Genomic DNA, 19,821 nt, shown 5'->3' with positions numbered 1-19,821 from the left:
GACCATACACTTCCCTACACTGTATTCCAACTGCCACTTCTTTGCCCATTCTCCCAACCTGTCCAAGTCCTTCTGCAGACTCCCTGCTTTCTCAACATTACCTTCCCCTCCACCTACCTCTGTATCATCTGCAAACTTGGCCACAAATCCATCAATTCTGTCATCCAGATCATTAACATATAACGTGAAAAGTAGCAGACCTAACACCAATCCCTGTGGAACACCACTATTCACTGGGAGCCAACCAGAAAAGACCCCCTTTACTCCCACTCTTTGCCTTCTGCCAGTCAGCCAATCTTCTCTCCATGCTGGTACCTTTCCTGTAATACCATGGACTCCTGTCTTGTTTAGCAGCCTCACGTGCAGCACCTTGTCAAAGGCCTTCTGAAAATCGAAGTAAACATCATCCACTGACTCTCCTTTGTCTATCCTGCCTGTTACTTCCTCAAAGAATTCCAACAGATTTGTCAGGCAAGATTTCCCCTTAAGGAAACCATGCTGACTTCGGCTTATTTTACCACGTGCTTCCAAGTACCCTGAAACCTCATCCTTAATAATGGATTCTAAAATCTTACCAACTACTGAAGTCAGGCTAACTGGCCTATAATTTCCTGTCTTTTGCCTCCTTCCCTTCATAAAGAGTGGAGTGACATTTGCGATTTTCCAGTCCTCCAGAACCATTCCTGACTCTGGTGATTCTTGAAAGATCACTACTAGTGCCTCCACAATCTCTCTAGCCACCTCTTTCAGAACCCTGGAGAGTAGTCCATCCAGTCCAGGTGACTTATCTTCCTTCAGACCTTTCAGTTTCCCAAGCACCTTCTCCTTAGTAACAGTGACTACACTCACTTCTGCCCCCTGACTCTCTAGAATTTCTGGCATGTTGCTGGTGTCTTCCACAGTGAAGACTGACACATTATTTATTCAGTTTGTCCACTATTTCTTCGTTCCCCATTACTACCTCTCCAGTGTCATTTTCCAGTGGTCCGATGTCCACTCTTGCCTCTCTTTTACTCTTCATATGTCTGAAAAAACCTTTGGTAGCCAATATATTATTGGCTAGCTTACCATATTTCATCTTTTCTCCCCTTATTGCTTTTTTAGTTGTCTTCTGTTGGTTTTTAAAAGCTTCCCAATCCTCTAGCTTCCCACTAATTTTTGTAATAATGTATTCCCTCTCTTTTGCTTTTATGCTGCCTTTGACTTCCCTTGTCAGCCACCGTTGCCTCATCCTCCCTTTAGAATGCTGCTTCTTCTTTAGGATGGACTGATCCTGCGTCTTCTGAATTACTCCCAGAAACTCCTGCCATTGCTGCTCTATCGTCATCCCTGCTAGGGTCCCCTTCCAATCAACTTTGGCCAGCTCCTCTCTCATGCCTCTGTAGTTACCTTTACTTAACCTTAATACCGATACATCTGATTTCAGCTTCTTCCTCTCAAACTGCAGGGTGAATTCCATCATATTATGATTACTGTCTCTTAAGGGATTCTTTGCCTTAAGCTCCCTAATCAAATTTGGTTCATTGCACAACACCAAATCCAGAATTGCCTTTTCCCTACTGGGCTTGACCATTAACTGCTTTAAAAAGCCGTGTTGTAGGTATTCTACAAATTCCTTCTCTTGGGATCCAGTACCAACCTGATTTTCCCAATCAACCTGCATATTGAAATCACCCATGACCACCATAGCATTGGCCTTTTTACATGCCTTTTCTATCTCCTGTTTTAATTTGTACCCCACATCCTGACTACTATTTGGAAGCCTGTATACAATTTACATCAGGGTGTTCTTACCCTTGCAGTTTCTTAATTCTACCCACAAGGATTTTACGTCTTCTGGTCCCATATCACTTGTTGCTAAAGATTTGATTTCATTCTTTAACAACAGAGCCAACCCACCCCCTCTGCCCACTTGCCTGTCTTTTCAATAGGATGTGTATCCTTGGATGTTTAGCTCCCAACTGTGATCTTCTTTCAACCACAAATCTGTGATGCCCACATCATACCTGCCAATTTCTAACTGCACTATGAGCTCATCTACCTTATTTCGTACACTGCGTGCATTCAAATATAACACCTTCAAGTCTTGTATTCACCACCTTTCTTCTCAAATTTGTCTCCATGTTGCCTGAAGTTAAATTCTTATCCCTTTCTAAAGTTTCTGTCTTATTCTTTATTCTGGAGACTTTAGTAACCTCTCCTGCACTTTCCTTCTCTTTTACTTTATCCACACTTTTCCAATCTGTTGAACCCACACCCTACTGTTTAGTTTAAAGCCCTATCCACAGCCCTAGTTATGTGATTTGCCAGGACCCTGGTCCCAACGTGGTTCAGGTGGAGCCTGTCCCATCAGAACAGCTCCCTCTTTCCCCAATACTGGTGCCAATGTCCCACACATTCAAAACCACTTCTCTCACACCAATCTTTGAGCCACGCATTTAACTCTCTGATCTTACTAACCCCTGTGCCAATATGCACGTGGCTCAGGTAGTAATCCAGAGATCATTAGCTTTTTGGTTCTGCTTTATAATTTAGTCCCTAGCTGCTCAAACTCCCTCAGCAGAACTTCGTTCCTTGTTCATCACTTGTGTTACTAATGGTCAGTAGTCCATGTCATAAGCTACTCAATTTTCACTAAATTTGTGTACAGTTAAATAAGGTGTTTTTACTGACTGTGTACAAATGCTTGCTTGATTGTGATGCTTTCATGGCTATTACCCAGGTGCCTTGTTGATTTTAATTTGTACCTGAGTACATGTGATGGATGTATATTCTAATAAGACATTCAGATTTGGCTCAGTACTTTATCCAGGTCAGGATGATTTGCTTATGCTCATGGCATGCTTGGGATTGCTATGTTTACAGTTATAATTCTTTATGGGGTGGGGGGGGGGTAAAAATATGATTGGGTTAGGTTGAGATATTCCATGTGAGGATTTGATTTGAGTCATGTTTTAATTTATTTTTGCTCCAGCAGCCCACTGAATCCTAGTCTCCTGAGTTGCTACTGGAGTTTTAATATTTCAGTGGTTAATCCAATTAGGGTTCTGATCAATAGTGGTCAATTGAACAAGATTGTCCTGTCCTCTTTTTAAAATATATTTACAGTGGTTGGGTATGGTTGTGTGTCAGTGACTTTTCGTACAGTTTGTACTTATTTCTAGCTACTGTAGAGTATCATGAATTGTATGGAAGGTGACAACACAGAATATATGCCAAGAAATTGGATTTCTCCTGTATTAAGTATACTAACTAGGACCTTCATATAGTGCTAATACCAATTGAGAAGTCACCAAAAGTCACAATATTGTGACAATATTGCTTTAAGAAGTTGTTGTTGTTGTTGTTGTTAATATTATTATTCCATTTAGGAAGCACTAAAGTTCGACCTATGTGTTTTTACACACACAGTTGCTTGCCAGACAGGCAATATCAATGGTATTGGTGCACTGGTCCATGAGTTCATTGTTGTTAAAAACGATCACTCCATGCCAATTTGAAGCTGCCATGAAGAGGAGGTCAGATCGTGAGAATGGATATAGGGGGAGTGTGCGGAATGGGGTATGGTGCAAGAGTCTCCTCAGACAGACACCCCCTACCCAAGCATGGATGGGGATGATTGTAGCTGAGGATGAATGCGAGACCCTGTGATTGGCATTGGAGCCACAAATCTAGGTCATCAGTTCACAGAAGCTTTGATCACCACGGCATGCCAGCAACAACTTTTCATACCAGTCAAAATAACCAAGGATGATTTTTAACATAGAACAATGAAATCATGGGCAGTGCATTGAATCATGCATTGTTTACTACTTTCATTACAATGTACTCATTGAATTTTGAGTTCATGACAAGGGTTGTAAGTTGTGATGTGTTGATCCAATTTCTGTCAGTAAGAATTACTGGGTGCCGTGGTTATCATTGACATCATCACTCTTTGCAAAATGTGACCAGGAAATGACATCAGGGTTAGGATAAATCACAACAGGGAGATCCATGTCCATTTACCCAATGGGCAGGACTTCGACAGGAAGGGGCCCAAACATTTCAAAACATGCCCAAAACTCTGGGCAACTTGGTTTCCTTTAGCTGTGGGTATAATTAATCAAACTGCTTTTGGGTTCTCAATTTCTTATGTGATCTGCTGGTATCATGATCTAAAACTGCAGACGTGAGTGGAGGTAAAAGGATTTGGAATTTATATTCATTTTCTAGCATTCAATTTGCATTTGACAGATTTTCATTAGAAGTCCACATCCTGGGGACAGAAGCATGGCAAAATCTTAAAATCTTTCTGAATGCTTTTTTGAATATATCCAGCCAGAGCTATCTGCAAGTATCAATAGAGGTCCAGAAGAGTAGGTAGTTAGCTGCTTGTCTTCAATGTGGCTGGAGCAGGTACAAGCTGCAGTGCAAGGAATGAAGCAGACAAGAGAAACAGTGAAGAATGCTGCAGAATGAGTGGGCTTCAACAATTTTGGCATCTCTCCTGCAGACCTTGGTGGGTGGCTGGAAAATAGAATTTTCCAGGATGCATGGTATTCTTCTGGACATCTTTATAAGGCAATGGGAGGAGGAAACAATGGAGTTCAATGTCAGGGATTTAAATCCAAGAAGCTGAATGTAATGCCACAAAAAGTTTGGTGACCTCACAGAAATGAGGTTGGTACAGTGGCACAGTCAGTAGAGCTGCTGCCTCACAGCTCCAGAGACCAGAGTTCAATCCGACTTCTACGGCTGTCTTTGTGGAGTTTGCATGTTCTCCTTGCATTTCTCCTAGGTGCTTTTGTTTTCTCCCACATTCTGAAGACCTGTGGTTTGGAAGGTCAATTGGCCACTTTATTTGCCCCTAGTGTGTAGGTGAGTGGTAGAATCTAGAGGGAGTTGATGGGAATGTGGAGAGAATAAAATGGGATTAGTGTTGAAGTAAGTGTTTGATGGTTGGCATGGATTTGTGTGCCGAAGGGCCTGCATGATTCTGGCTCTGAGTGCTCAAGGTCAATGAATGCATCTTGCAGTGGTATATCCAACCAAGTGCACTGCTACCCTTGGGCACTGCTCAGTTCACCCTGTGCCTCTGTCATTCACGAGCAATCTCCATCAATCAAGATTCACACCTAACATTGTATTCTTCATCTTATCATCACACACTTACCATTGCTGCAGGCCTCAAGCCCACACCAGAGTTTGCAGGTACTGCCAGCTATTCAACCAGGACTGTATATCACCAGAAATGATTGCACAGTGGCCATTAATACATTTCCCTCTCCCTTGCAGAATGACATGAATCACTACTGAAGGTGATAGGGACCACCCATATACGGACCAATGAGCCTGCAAGCCCCCTCCTGGTTGGAGGAGATGGTGCAGGCCACCATTAGAATATTATGTGCTGAGACCATGGGTTGGCAGTGAGGCTTAAGCCAAAGAAGGTGACAGGACCCTCGTATCTAATGCCCTTTCTAATAGTCCAGTTGCAGATGGAGTAAGCTTGTATCTTTTACTTTCTTCCTCTGCCACTCCGGTGGTAGCACTCCTACTTTTGAGTCAGAAGATTTTGGGTTTGTCTTACTCCTGAGATGAACAGGAAAATCAAAGCTGCTGCTCTGGAGCAGTGCTGAAGGAGCGCCAGTCTATCAGAGTTCACTTCAAAAGTACTTCATTGGCTATAAAAGTACTCTGAAACATCTCAAAAGTTACAGAAAATGCAGCTGTTTTATTCTTCCTCTCTCACCATAACGTGGCTTTTTCCTTTCAAATTTCAGAAGTGCAACCTGACATTGGAGGAACAGCCAGAGTCAGTGATGATGAAGCTGTGTCCTTGCTCCATTTCACACTTAGAGCTAGTAGCTCATACACAGGCACTGCACATAACTTGTGCAGATCCTGCCTCAATTTGGAGACACTAGGCATAAGTGGCCTGCAGCCAGGGCAGAGGGCAAAGGCAGCACAAGTGCCAGCTCACTAAAGAGCTGCATCGCACATTGGCCCAGATGAAGATTTTAGTGCAATTGCTAGAAATAGGCTGATGTGTATGTGCATAATGCATGGGTGCATTGATAAGCCTTCCCCAAAGCCTATGTCTGGTGTCATGGAAGAGTTCATCACAGGACTTTGTGTGGAGTTTTGATCCCATCTTTGATAGCATCAAAGATGTGGTAAACTCAGATCACAAACTTGCAGACCTAACAGAGGTCATGTGATGGCTGCTATCCTAAGCTTCCATTGCAGCACATGCAATAACCACCCAACACCTCAGTGCTAAAATGGAAGCAGGGACTGCTGTAGTGCAAGGTCATCTTCTAGCTCTGGATTATAGGGGCTTACTGATTTGTTTCTACAGTCAATCAACAAATGATCTCCAATGCATTACTGTGTCTAATAAGACCCCTCTCCAGCGGAGTGACATTTGCTCCGCAGAGCACAAACCTGTTTGTGTCTCAGAAGGGCAACATTCATACTGCAACCCTGCGGCTCCACCCTTGCTGATGCCTGAGAACCAGCCAGCCCCGCTCTCAGCTACTCATGTCAGGGTGGTTTAGTCCACACTCGGCACTTGGCCCAGGGTTGCTTGAGAAAGCCTTCTACTGCCATCTTTCTGCAGGCTGCTGCACTGAAAGATGAAAGCCACTGAGGTAAAATTGCATTGGAGAACTAGGACTGACAAAGGCACCCAAAAGACGAGCAATGGGGGATTGCATATTGGCTGCAATATGGCGTGGTTTGATTTGATTTGTGATTTTTTTTTCATTTGAAATATTTATTTGGTGCTGTTGTTTAATATTTGCATTATTGGCAAGGGGATAACAAGATGAATAATTACAGTGGGAAGAGAAGCAGTGAGGCTTTTGGTGACTGGGGAATTGGAGTTGCGTAAACAGGTATTGCATTCCAGTTACTTCTGCCCCAGAGGCCTGGGCAAAGCTCTTTTCCTCATTTTCATTGCACATCTTCACATGCTTCTCTTCATGCTGACGCCACTCAGTTGATCACATACATCTGGCTGCCCCAATCCCTGCCTCCCACCAGTTATGCAGCATTCAGTAGATCACCCACACTGTCAATGTGTATGTCTCCTCCTGAGTGGTGTCGGTTGCAGAAGCATTGTTTCTACAAACCAGTAATTTGCTCTGCCACTATTGTGGGAGTGCAGATTACAGGCATGTGGATGTAATCCTTCTGCAGTTTGCCCCAGAAGATGGCGTTTGCAAATTAGTAGTCACCCTTTAATTTGGTGTGGTGATGCAGATGCAGGTGGTACAATGGACCACCAAGTAAAAAGGCATTGTGGGCCCTGCCAGGAAACTGGGGCCTTGAAACATTTATGGCCCATGGCCATATTTGACCTATGACAGTTTTTGACTTGGACACTGAAAGGAGCATAGCTTTTAGGGAGGCTTTTATATTCTGCTGGGGTGGGGGGGGGGGCTGCTGTGGAGAGAATCCTGGCAGAAGGAGTGCAACCAGGGGGATTATTTCTGGAATAGGATCTGATAGCAAGGATCAGGGCAAGTGAAACCTCTGGGGATCGGTGAAAGGACTGCCAAGAGTGCGGGGGTCAGAGAGAAGATCGGATCAGTGATCATTGGGGAGGTGGGAAGAAGATCATAAGGAGGTGACTGGGCAGATGATGAGGGAATTGGGAGAGGAGGCTGTGGAGAAGTGTTGGAAAGATGGTTAGGGTGGTGATGGGGAGCGTGGGTTCAGTAGTTGACTGAGGATGATGATGGGACAAGTGTTGGGGATCAATAGTCTGCTAGGGGCAATCAATAATGATAATCTAATGAAGGCACCTACTTGGAGGAAGATGGTTGGATTGGATGACACTGCCAGGTAGGGTGGAGCCCTTTAACTTGGTACTAAAGCAGGAGGTGCATGTGTGCTTAAGACCTGCTTAGTGCTCTTGTGGGCCTTGTATTGCAAGTGACGTGAAACAAGCCTTGATGTTTGGACACGTACCAGGGGCCTTTGTGAACTGACACCTCTTGTGCATAGAAGTCCCAGCACTGATTTCACTCAGAGGAAGTGCTTACTGAAGCACATGTCTAGTACATTGTTCCTTGCTGATGTTGACACAGGACATTGCTCCGTGAACTGAACACGCTAGGCACTAGGGAGATCTAACCCCCTGTTGAGAGTATTTTTCTACCAAACAACACCAGTTTACCCTACCACCCCCTCCCCTCCCCCACCAAGCCCACAAAGTCCCTATTCCTCTCACTGCTCCATTTGAAATGTGGAAATGTAAACTAATCCACCCATATCAGGGAGAAACAGGTTTGCACAGAGGACTTAAAGTCAACAAAAAGTCCCTCAGTACCTGGCACACCACTAGATTGTTGCTGCCTGGAAAATCAGTGGAAAGCACCAGAACTGGCCACGGCTTTGATAGGTCAATACAGCTCATCCATGTATTGTAGAAATACTGGAGGTCAGGCAACATCCGTGGAGAGAGAAAAAGAGGTAACTTGTCGGTCAGAACCATTCCAAAGGATCCTCTCTCTTGGGTCTCTCTGTGCACTGTGTACTAATGCATTCACCAATATGGAATCTGGTGCAGTTTGTGGCAGAGGTGTATTTGGATACCATTTTGAACCTTAAAAAAACACCTATAATCACCCAAAAAACAGATGCTACCAAACCGAATTATCTTTCCTGCATCTTTCTGATCACTAGAACTGCAAGCCAGCTCTTCAGCAGTGGGTTAAAATATATTTGTGGGTTTTATTTATTAATCAACACATGTAAACAGGTTACTGTAACAAAGCCTCAGTGTTCACATCCCTGTCCCTTGTTCTTGTTCTTGTTGAATTGAATCAGCCAATGTTGAATCTCTCTTTCTTCCCCCACCCCCAACCCCTTTGGTGTTGTGTGAAATTTGCAAGTCGATAATGGATAGCAGAACTAGACTAGATCTTTATCATGGAGGGGGGGTGGTTATTCACCAATAGTTGTGGTTGGGACCAAGAGGAAACTTGTCCAGCCTCTTGTAATCTCAGAGTATTTAAAATATTAAATATAAAACAAGCTGGAAAAACTGAGCAGGCAGCATCTACGGAAAGAAAAACAGTCAACATTTCAGGATGAAGATGCTTCATCTGAACTGTAAAAGTGAGAAAGTGTTTTTAATGCTATCACCTAGTGTAACAGTTAGGGTGCACTACCTCAGATGCAGCAGGACGAATATCTGTTTGGTTGTTGCAATCGAGCCCCAGAACCTCAGTTACAGCATTTACCCCCAACAAGTATGTGCTGTCCAGAGCTTTCCCCAGGTCAGGTTTGGGAGGTCAACCCTGGGTTTTATTGGGCTCCACCCTGGAGTGGAGCTGGGGGAGAGGGGCATCAGAACCCAGCATTTGGATAGGCTGTTGGGATTGGGTGTGGTGGTGTGGGTAGTGCAGCCGTCTCACAGCTCCAGCTGCCTGGGTTCGATTCTGATCTCTGCTGCTCACTTTGCGGACTTTGCACGTTCTCCCTGTAGCCATGTGGGTTTCTCCTGGGTGCTTCAGTTTCTTCCCATATCTAAGGACATGCTGGCTGCTCGGTTAATTGGCTAATGTAAATCGCCTGTAGTTGTAGCTGTCTGGTGGTGGAAGAATTGGGGAACCGGGTGTTTGGAGGCATGTGTGAGAGAATAGGATGCAAGGAAATAATTTGGGGAATGGAATTGCTCTGAAAGCCACCAAGGACTCAATGGCTGAATGCCCTTTAGAACCACATGTGACCCTGATGACCCTATGATGGCCCTAAATGCAATCCATTTTATTTTAAAATAATTTATTCATATTAGAAATAAAGTGGGTTGGATTGGTGCTGCAGATTTGAGACTAGTTGGCTCAGTTTATTAAAGGATGAGGCAAATAATGCCAAGTTCATGGGCTTGTCCTCATTCAGGCCAGTAAGCTATGCAAACCAGGTGAATTTAGTTACATTGACAGTCAGTTAAGCATTCCTGAACTTGTTTTTTACTGAAGATCATTTGATGACCTACTCTTTAATGCATAAGACGAAACCGCTGGATGAGTTAATGCACATTCTTGGACAAGAAGCCAAAAAAAATCGAATTGTTCTCATTGGTCGAGAGGTGTGCGTGCGGCTACTGATTCGATGTACTCAGTAAATGGCTTGTTTTGTTCGATGTGTCGCTGTTTCAGACGTGATTTGAATTGGCTGATTTAATGTGTGTATTTATCTCGCGGGGGGGGGGGGGGGAGTTAGTGATCGCGTCCAAGGGCAGGGCCGTACCTTTACGAGACATTAAAGAACAAATCGAGAACTAGGAACTTTCAGTGGCCGCTTTTATTTGACCTTTCTGGTATAGCAGCCCCTGTTCGGACTGCACTCTCGGGGACAGAATGGAATTTGTACTTTTGATCCGTCAGCCAGTGGACTCGGATCCAGCGTTGGCCGAGAAAATGTAAAAATGTGCGTATCGACGAACAGTTATTACCAGAATGTAGTTATACAACAAATCCACAGCAATTCCAAAATGTAGCCGGAACTGCAGATATACAGGAAATAAAACATTTTGTGGGAAGGAATGGTTAAACATTATTTTTGCAAATATGTACAAAGGAATTGAGCAAAGGAATTATAATAGCAAATAAGACGGGAAAGTTAACCGATAAATAACAAAATAGTGGTCATACAATATTATTGCAAATTAGCAGGAAACGCTGTAAAACTAATTATAAATCAGTTTCCAGTACAGGAAGGATTGTGCAACGATTGTAATTACAGTTGAGAGCCAATTGGCCCGAGTGTTTGGTTCTAATGGGATTGGAATGGAGAATGGGTGGATAATTAGATGGAAATAGATTGATGTATGTGACGGGTGTTGGAAGTGCAGATGGATATTACTTTGGGGGGTGGTGGAGGGTTAGTGTTAAGGCATTGGTATAGATTATTTATCGTGTGTTTTGTTTACTTTTCACGCCGCTTTATTTAAGTGGTGTGACTCGGTGTTGCGATTGTTTTGGCGGACTTGTCATTTGCATTGAAATAGTTGTGCACAAACGGCCCTTGTTAAATGTACTGCGTGCAGTCCGTCAGTGTGGAACAAAGCGAGTGGGGGGTTGGTCACAGGCATGTGTCGACAAGCTCGTATTGACGGCAGTGTAGATAAGGACCAGCATTCGCTTGTAGATATTTTTACACTTCAGCGTTGTAACCATAATCGATTAGGCAGCAGGAAAGAGGTTTCGCTTACCGATCCTTGCAGCAAAACTTTCATGGCATGTTTTTGTTCATTTGGTAAAACTAATTACTTTACCAACGTAGTTCTGAGGGTAGCGTTGAGACCACTTGAGACCGAGTGCCGAAAACTTAATGTCAGCACGTGGGCTGGATCTTAAACCCCGGGTTCAATATTAGGCGTGGAATGAGGAACGGCTTGGCTGCCTGTAATGTTCACATTATTTGCTGCTTGTGCTCCTCTGTTCCTCTGAATTATCCGGGAGTGCTTGGCTAAACCGTGCTGCTCAATGGCTGGGATATTCCCTTATTGAAACTCCTTGGAGGCAACTCGCGGCAGGCAGAGAAAGAGAACATTTCAAGGGAACTGCATTGCAAGTATCAGCGGTTGTAGGAAATATTTTGTCTGAAGCCGAGCCCACGGTTTTGTTTTTAAGTGTTGGGGGCGGAAAACAGCAAACAAAAAAAAAATGAAAAGCCCGTGTTACGCTTCGAGGCATGAGGTGCAGGTACGGCGACTTGCCCACCCACTGACACTTTTCCTGGCTTTATCCTTCCAGCAACCGACCTCAAAGGACGAAGTCGAAAGAAGAAGAAGCCCAGGCTCACAAAGGGCGACGAGAGCCCCTCGCGGGAGAGCCGGCAGCCTAACCAGTCGGATGCCAAGGAAGAAAAGGTTTGTAACGCTGGGTCTTTGCATTTGAGCACTCGGGAGGATTTCCCCACGGCCCTGAACATTTTGTCTCTCACAACCCCTACGCCACAAACTGGTGACCTCTGGCAATTGAAGATTAAGTAAAGGCACTCAAAGAATCCGGTGGGACTACGCAGATTATTTCCTGGCCTTATAATTGAATATTTTCTTAGTGCAACTAAGTGCTCAGTTTTCTGCTGTCTGATTTCATATTTCAGTGTTGCGTTTAAAAAGACCGCCTGAATATTATTGTTGAGTCACGACAGGTGGCTTGAAGCTCAGAGGGCTCTCCCATTGAAGGGAAACATTATTTATAGGTTGCCTTTAAAAACTTTGGGAGGCTCTGACGCACTTTTGAAATGCGTTCACTGTGTTGTGGGGCAGTCGACCAGTTTATACAGAGCAAGCTCGCACAAAGGACAATTTCAACATATTAAACATAGAAAATACTGAAAGAATTCAGTCAGCATCTTTGGGGAAATAAACAGTTAATAATAGATTGGAGACATCACGTTAAATTTTTTGGTTTTTATTTCAGATATCTGGCATGTGCAATTCTTGTTTTGATTTGGCAATTTAATATTACCTGGACGGGCATTTTGAGAGATAACTATGGGACAGAACATAAGGAAGGTTTGACTTAAGGTTGTAGGCAATATCGTCTCTCAGGTCTTGAGGGTGGACAGATTGGAAGGATGATGCCTCTGACAGTGCAGCAGTCTCTGAGCTCTGAATTGGTGTGCTAACCAATGCTATGTTCTATAGTCACTTGTGGGACCAGTTAAAAGGCAAAAATGCTGCCACCAAGCCACAGATGGCATGTTTGGTCTCTGAACCAAACTGCAGCAGAAAACAAACATTTGTAGAATTTCTGTTTGGCAATGGAGACTTCATTCTCATTCCTTGTGGGGACATGTCTTGCCAAGAAAGCTGTACTGAGAGCTGGGGATAGGTGCACTAGATAGGTGCAAAAGAGATTCTCCTGCCATAAACTGTTTATTTAAGCTATGGAGATTCCAGTTTGGTGGTTGCTAAAATTTGGGGAGAGTTCATTGTGTAAAATGATGCTGGCAAATGTAATCCATCAGATAGCAAGACCTTTACCAACACTGGCAAGTTGTTGAGGAAGGCTCTTCCAGAGTTCTTGGTACAATGTAGAGACGATCCCAGTTCCTGGAAACTAGTCGACCTTCCTTGATCTATTAAAACAGGTTGTATCTAAACACTTATTATCAACAAGGTGGCTTGCATTTGTGTGGAGCTTTCAACATGGCAATCAAGAGGGTTACCAGCAATTTTAAGAAAAGTTTGACACTGAGCTGCAGGGGGAATTTGTGTTTGTCTAATAGCTTGTCCTTGGGGGTAAGATTTAAGTAGAAGAAAGACATGGGCTTAGGGATCAAATTCCAAACTTTATGACCAAAGTAGCTGAAAGTATGGGCGGCAGTGATTTAAAGCACCAGACTGGAAGAACTGAGAAATCTAAGAAGCTTGTGGGTCTGGAGGAGGTTGGGATAGGCAGCTCCATGGAACAATTTGAAAACAGATGAAAATTTCAAACCCGATGGATTGTCAGCTCAGAGGTAAGGTTGTTGAGTAGAGATGACTGGTGAGAGGGACTTGGTGTCTGTTTCAGACCTTGGTGCTGGAGAAAAAATGTGGTCTGAAATTCGTCGTGGTCAAACACAACATGGGGGCAGGGGTTCAAAAGGGCAGTGTTCAGGTGTTAATGACGAGAGGGATGAAAATGGGGTGGATGTAGGGATTCAAATGGGAAATCCAGAAGTCTGGGTCTTCCTGCATGTTGTGAAGATTTTATTGGTAGGTTTCCTCCCTGATTGACAGGCTTAGCTTCCAGTTAGTTGGGGACCACACCAGCCCAGGTGACAGGATCTGGCAGATCTAATCCATGCTCTGACATTGGAGTAGTGGTTTGATCTGTTAGCCTAATAGGGCAGTAAAGGGCATCATTTTTGGTCCACCGGCCCAGGAGTGACAATAGTAGAATCCTGGCAACATTGCAAAGAGTGGGAGAGAGCACTTCTGCTTCATTAGTGTGTGTGGGGAACCTGATAGATTTTCAGATGGCATCCCCAAGGGACAGCATGTGGGTAAGAAATAGGAGGCTTAGGATATATCCAGGGGAAGTCCAGTGGTTTCTGTGACATGAAGACCTCAATTCTAGAAGAATGCATTGTGGTAGTATGTTAAATGGGTTCCAAGACTGTTGTTAACCTTTACTTTCTGAACTAGAGTCTTCATTCAGTCCTACTAAATGACGATTGGGTGGGGGAAAATATCCTGCACTCCTTGTTTATCATTGGATTACCAGGTTTGTTCTGGGGTTGCGATTAACTTCAGTTTGATTTTATTTTCTGTTTTGGCAGATGAAAGGATGTGATGACCTAGATTTTAATTCCTTTTTATCTCCCCACTCCCCCAAAGGTTCAGTTAGGATCATTCATGCTATTGCTAAGTCATGCTTATGCCTGCTCAAATCAATTTTTAAACCAATACATAGTGAAAAGCCAATTGTGTTTGTGATCAGCCTGCGGCGGTTTTTGGACTTGGTGTCTAAAAATATCATTATAAAGTCTCCACTTACTGTATTGAATGAATGAGCACCTGTTTGTAAATAGGCCGTTTGAGGAAGTTGAATGATTGTTTCAGTGCATACACCTTAATTTTTGTGGTGGACTACTCTTTTATGCATCAATTTAATGAATTAGAAACCATCAGGGAAGGAGAAACTGGTTTGACCGGCTACCTTTACAGAGCTAATATAAAAGCAAAATCATGTCACTGCTAAAAATTTGAAGTAAAAACAAACAGTGATGGAAATATTCAGCATTGAAGGCAACATCTGTGGAAGGAGAAATAAATGATGTTTTGGACCACCTGATGAAACAACATTGAGCTGAAATGTTAACTGTTTTTCCTCTCCACAGATATTACCTGACCTGGATATTTCCAGCACACTCCAGTTTCTTCGATTTTTTTCAGAGTGTGCTGGAAATATCCAGGTCAGGTAGCGTCTATGGAGAGGAAAAATAGAGTTAATGTTTCAACTCACTATTCTGCAATATTTTGATTAGGTAGTGATGATATTGAGCCCTGAAGGATAATCAGAGGTACTTGAATTGCATTGTTTTCATTCCCTGTTGTTCCGCATTGCTTAATTAAGTGTTTCTTATTCATAAGAAAGTAAGCCATTTATTGTTCTGTGGTTAAGAAGGCATATGGTGTATTGTCCTTCATCAATCGGGGAATTGAATTTAGGAGCCGTGAGGTATTGTTGCAGCTATATAGGACCCTGGTCAGACCCCACTTGGAGTATTGTGCTCACTTCTGGTTGCCTCACTACAGGAAAGATGTGGAAGCCATAGAGAGGGTGCAGAGGAGATTTACAAGGATGCTGCCTGGAATGCAGAGCATGTCTCGTGAAAGCAGGTTGAGGGAACTCTGCCTTTTCTCCTTGGAGAAACAGAGGATGAGGGGGGACCTGATAGAGGTGTATAAGATGATGAGAGGTATTGATAGGGTAGATAGAGGCTTTTCCCCAGGGCTGAATTGGTGGCCGCAAGAGGACATAGGTTTAAGGTGCTGGGGAGTAGATATAGAGGCGATGTCAGGGTTAAGTATTTTACTCGGAGAGTGGTGAGTGCATGGAATGGGCTGCCGGAAACGATGGTGGAGGCGGATACGATAGGGTCTTTCAAGAGACTGTTAGATAGGTACATGGAGCTGAGTAAAATAGAGGGCTATGGGTAAGCCTAGTAATTTCTAGGGTAGGGACATGATCGGCACAGCTTTATGGGCTGAAGGGCCTGAATTGTGCTGTAGTTTTTCTATGTTTCTATCTCTGTTAGCAGATTTGACAGCCAGCTGCTTATAATTACCTCAATCTGATTTGGCTCAAAATGTCTCCCTTTACCTCTTGTCCCTCTTTTACTGTGGTGAAACTCCGTACCTCCCCAATCCTTCCACTTCACTCTGCTGCTGTTGTGCTGCTTTCTGCACCTTTTCATCTTCATCTTGCATCAGTCCCTTTTAATTTGAAAATCTGGACTGGAAACTATAGGTTGGTGGAACAATCATTAAACGTGATCCATTTAACACCTTTTGGTCCATTTCACGAAGGTAGAACATCGTACACCACAAAATAATACTGAAGGAAACAATAGTCATCTCCAGCACCATGGGTTATTGATTGACTGTGCAGTAAACCTACAAGCAATTAAGATTCCCTCAGCTCATGCATTTTAATGAATTCATTTACAGAATGTGTTTGGATTTTGCTTCCTAATTAGTTTTGTATTTATTATTCTATAACGTGTATTTGTCCAGAAATTCAGTTGCTGAATGCATTTGTTCCCCAGTATTATGCAGTTGATGGTTTTTCCTGAATGAAGCTATCTCCTCCAAGCTACTTTATGCTGCTGCTCAAATTTCATCAGCCTCTTGTAGACGTGGTTCACCTTCACATCCCCAGCAAAAGTTCTGCTTCAGGGGCACATGGGATGATATTGCTACTTGTGTGGAGCTCCTGTGGAGCATCGCACGGAATTTGACCAGGTTGTCCCAAGAGGTCACTATAGTTGGGCAATCTGGTCTTCTCAGCGTAGTACCAGACTGGCCCGTCAGCCAGGTAAGTGAAGACCTTTTGTCTTTTGGACTTGCCTCATAGTGCACTGCCTGACAGACACCCAGCCTACCCCCAACTCATCTTCATAATTTACCAACCAGTGCTGAGGCCTAATCCCTGGTCAGCTTTTGTTTCCATGGCCTCCAACTATCAACAATGTGCCCTCATCTCCGCCCACTACTAAAGTATCACCTCCACTATTCATTCCGCACCCCCCAGTCCGCCACTACCACCAGTCAAAACTATGATGCATAGAATGCAAGTGTCACTAGCTCTTCCCCACCACAATGTGAGACCAAAAGATGGGCTGCCTTGGGCTTAGCCAAGTCCCCAATACTTGTGAGAGTTACTCAACTTCCAACGGGCATGTTCCAGAGCTCAACGCACTGATCGTTTTGCCATTCTTATTACAGAATGGTTCTGCTTTTCATTCCTGATTTCAATGAAAAAATTTTTTTTTTTTCAGGACAAAGTTGAATCAGAAAATATGGCAGCTGGAAATGCACAAGCAAATCAGCCAGACAATCCAAGTGAGCTTTCTGCAGAGCAACACTTCCTAAAGGCTTTGCACAGCTTCATGTGTGATCGCAATACTCCCATTGCCAGAATACCTCACCTGGGCTTCAAGAAAAGTAAGATGTGATGCTATGAATTTAATCTTGTATTATTTGGTAGCTGGATCAAGAAATTGGTGGTTGGGTTTGCACTTCATGAATGGGAATTTTGTTTGGTGTGTGAATGTAGCACACCACCATTAGATTATTCCCAAGCTTGTTGCCATTTTGCTCCTTGCACTGTTATATGCCACCTGTGACCTAAGAAGTGGCTGTCCATGCTGACCCTGTGCTGATTTGGTCCTTGGATGCAGTTCAAAACTAATTCTACTGTTGAATTTTGTTGTCTTCTGCTTGGGGAAATGCCTGCGTGCTTGTGAATAGGGAATTATTTAGATGTGATGAAAACCAGGAAAAGGGTTAAAACTTCTGGCACTTTGCAGGAATTTTTTTTTGCATCACCAGCTAGTTTTCTCCCTCAGTGGCATGTTAAGTTTAATTTGTTGCATGCTTAAACATAAGGGTGTTCTGCTTCTCAGGATACTAAAAAGTAATTTTCTAAGTGGTCATCATAACGGAATTGGTGGTAGTTCGCTTACTTGTATATTGGTAAAGGTTAAAAATGTGTCTCAGTATATCTTAATCTGTATTCCTGTGGGTCACTATAAAAATTGCTTAGGCAGTCAGTACATATTGTGTCCAATGATTCTTCACTGATTCTCAATAGAATGAATGAAGGAGATTGTTAATGCAATCAAGTAGAAATGGCCATGATTCTTGAACAGGCAGATGCTGCCCCTTCCAAACATTCCACTGAGTAAAATTAAAAGTGCAGGTGAATGCAGAGGGTGAAAGGGAAAGTTGTGTTCCTTGGCGTAAATTGTAGGATATTGACCATGACAGAATAATTGCACTAATGATTGCTTTGCACAATTGAAAGAAGACCCAAAATAATCTGAAGATTATTTTATTGAGAAATATTTATTTGGATTTTGTTCTTTTTATGAAACAAATGCATGGGAACCCTGTCAACAGATAGCTATGTTACTTTTCCTGGCCAGTAAGCCACTCTTGAAAGTGTCTGCCACCGTCTACCTTAATGTGGGCTTTAATGAGCATGTACGTAGAAAGGCACATGATGTACCAGCCAGGTGCTCTCCAGTGCCTTCCCCTGGTGAGGACAGTCCATAAGAAAGGGTCACCTGATCGTAATCGGGAGCATGACCAAACCATAATGGGAACTGGAGACAAAAGAGACTATAGATGCTGGAATCGGGAACAAGAAGCAGAACTTTAGAAGAACTCAGTGGGTCAGGCAGTATCCGTGGAGACTTGCACCTTTTTCCAGCGTTCTGTTTATTGTTCCACATGGAGGACTGGCTAGCAGTGGACACGGGGCAAGCAGCAATTGTAGGGGAAAAGGTGTTCCTGCTAAAATGAGTGTTTGAGATTTTTTTACTATATGGCAACTATAACTTCTGCATGTTATAAGAGAAAAGCACACACTTGTTCCCTTTCCTTTCAATATTGGTACAAACTTTAGTTGAAGTGGCCCTCTGCAGGTTTTACAAAGTGTTATATATAACTGGAATGCCCAATGGGGAATTTTCTATCTCTGTACAAATATTTGGTCTGGCTTAGAGCCTGCATATTTTCTTGTATTCAACATTAGTTTCCATGAAGCATTACTTGCATCACTTAAGATCAGGATTTTGCCTATAGTGCCCAAAATATAGTTAACTGTAACATGACCCAGAGTTGTAACCATTTTGTTATGATCAACAAACAATAAAATTGTTCTCCACTCTTTCTAGGTCCTGACTAATTAACATTTAAGTATTTAAAAAAAAACTGCGGGTGCTGGAAATCCTGAATAAAAACAGAAAATGCTAGAAAAACTCAGCAGGTCAGGCAGCATCTTTGCGAAGCGAACACTTGAAATTTGACCAGATAATACTTGTTTTGTGTTGCTCTGTGTGTAACCATAATGAGATTACTGGAATTCAGTTACAATAGACCTCATCCTAATGTAACATAATTTCAGCTGGTTATATATAAAAAAGGAGCAAAATAAATCACACCATTAATTGTGATTAATTTTGCTGAGTAATATCTTCGTTTTTGCTCTGAGCTTTGCTCACTTTTAAGAGACAGGTTTAACCATTATCTAAGCAACTAACAATGCTTTTTCCTTGGTTATATTGTTTTCTCAATGGACAACAAGATGACGCTTGACTTCTCTTCTCTAGGGGCTGATCAGAAGATCTGCCAATTAATGTGAAGGCCCCAAGCTTGCATTAGTCAAGCTGTTTAATAATTCTTCCAAAGTCAAGCTGTGGAGCTTTGTTATTGATGAACCACATCACTGGGATTAGTTAGCCATTTTTAGACATCTGTGGTACAGGTAGTAATATAAAACTGTTGCCAAGGTGAACATGGGCAACCCGACAGTATTCATGACAAGCATCCAAAGACCCTCGTCCTTTGATCAGTAGACTGCAGATTAACTTGCCTAGCTTTTTCCCTTGTGCTACATGATGCAGCGTGTTTATTTAGAAGGTCATGGGTAGTGATCAGGTGTTGGGAGCCTGCCTGATTCTTTTGTCTCTTATCCAAAGGCACTGAGGCCAGCTGCAACTCATGGAGAGGCAGAGTTCAGTGGGAAGAGAAATTTCTGTTTGCATCCAAACTGAAAACATTTTCTCAAAGTGCAGTTGCCTTGCATTCAGGGCTAA

At 43.1% G+C, this 19,821-nt stretch overlaps 1 protein-coding gene and 1 long non-coding RNA gene across 3 annotated transcripts in view; one reads left to right on the top strand and one right to left on the bottom strand.

Moving 5' to 3' along the window:
* LOC127569339 (uncharacterized) overlaps nucleotides 1-11,711 on the bottom strand; it is a 28,313-nt gene extending 16,602 nt beyond the window's left edge. Inside the window, exon 1 of the long non-coding RNA XR_007956179.1 lies at nucleotides 11,210-11,711. This is a non-coding gene — a long non-coding RNA (uncharacterized LOC127569339). The remainder of the gene's footprint in view (nucleotides 1-11,209) is intronic.
* Nucleotides 1-19,821, top strand: part of LOC127569337 (AT-rich interactive domain-containing protein 5B-like) — a 93,432-nt gene that overhangs the window by 53,125 nt on the left and 20,486 nt on the right. The window contains exons 1-3 of one of the 2 annotated variants that reach the window (XM_052013883.1): nucleotides 10,895-11,253; nucleotides 11,754-11,869; nucleotides 16,999-17,164. In XM_052013883.1, coding sequence (XP_051869843.1) covers nucleotides 11,088-11,253; nucleotides 11,754-11,869; nucleotides 16,999-17,164 — 448 coding nt within the window. In that variant the 5' untranslated portion in view covers nucleotides 10,895-11,087. Of the gene's footprint in view, nucleotides 1-10,894; nucleotides 11,254-11,753; nucleotides 11,870-16,998; nucleotides 17,165-19,821 lie in introns of those variants that run through there. The other variant, XM_052013882.1, reaches the window with a different exon arrangement.

Source organism: Pristis pectinata, chromosome 4 (genome assembly GCF_009764475.1).
Source record: "Pristis pectinata isolate sPriPec2 chromosome 4, sPriPec2.1.pri, whole genome shotgun sequence".
Taxonomy (NCBI): Eukaryota; Metazoa; Chordata; class Chondrichthyes; order Rhinopristiformes; family Pristidae; genus Pristis; species Pristis pectinata.
This window is presented reverse-complemented; position numbering and strand designations above follow the sequence as displayed.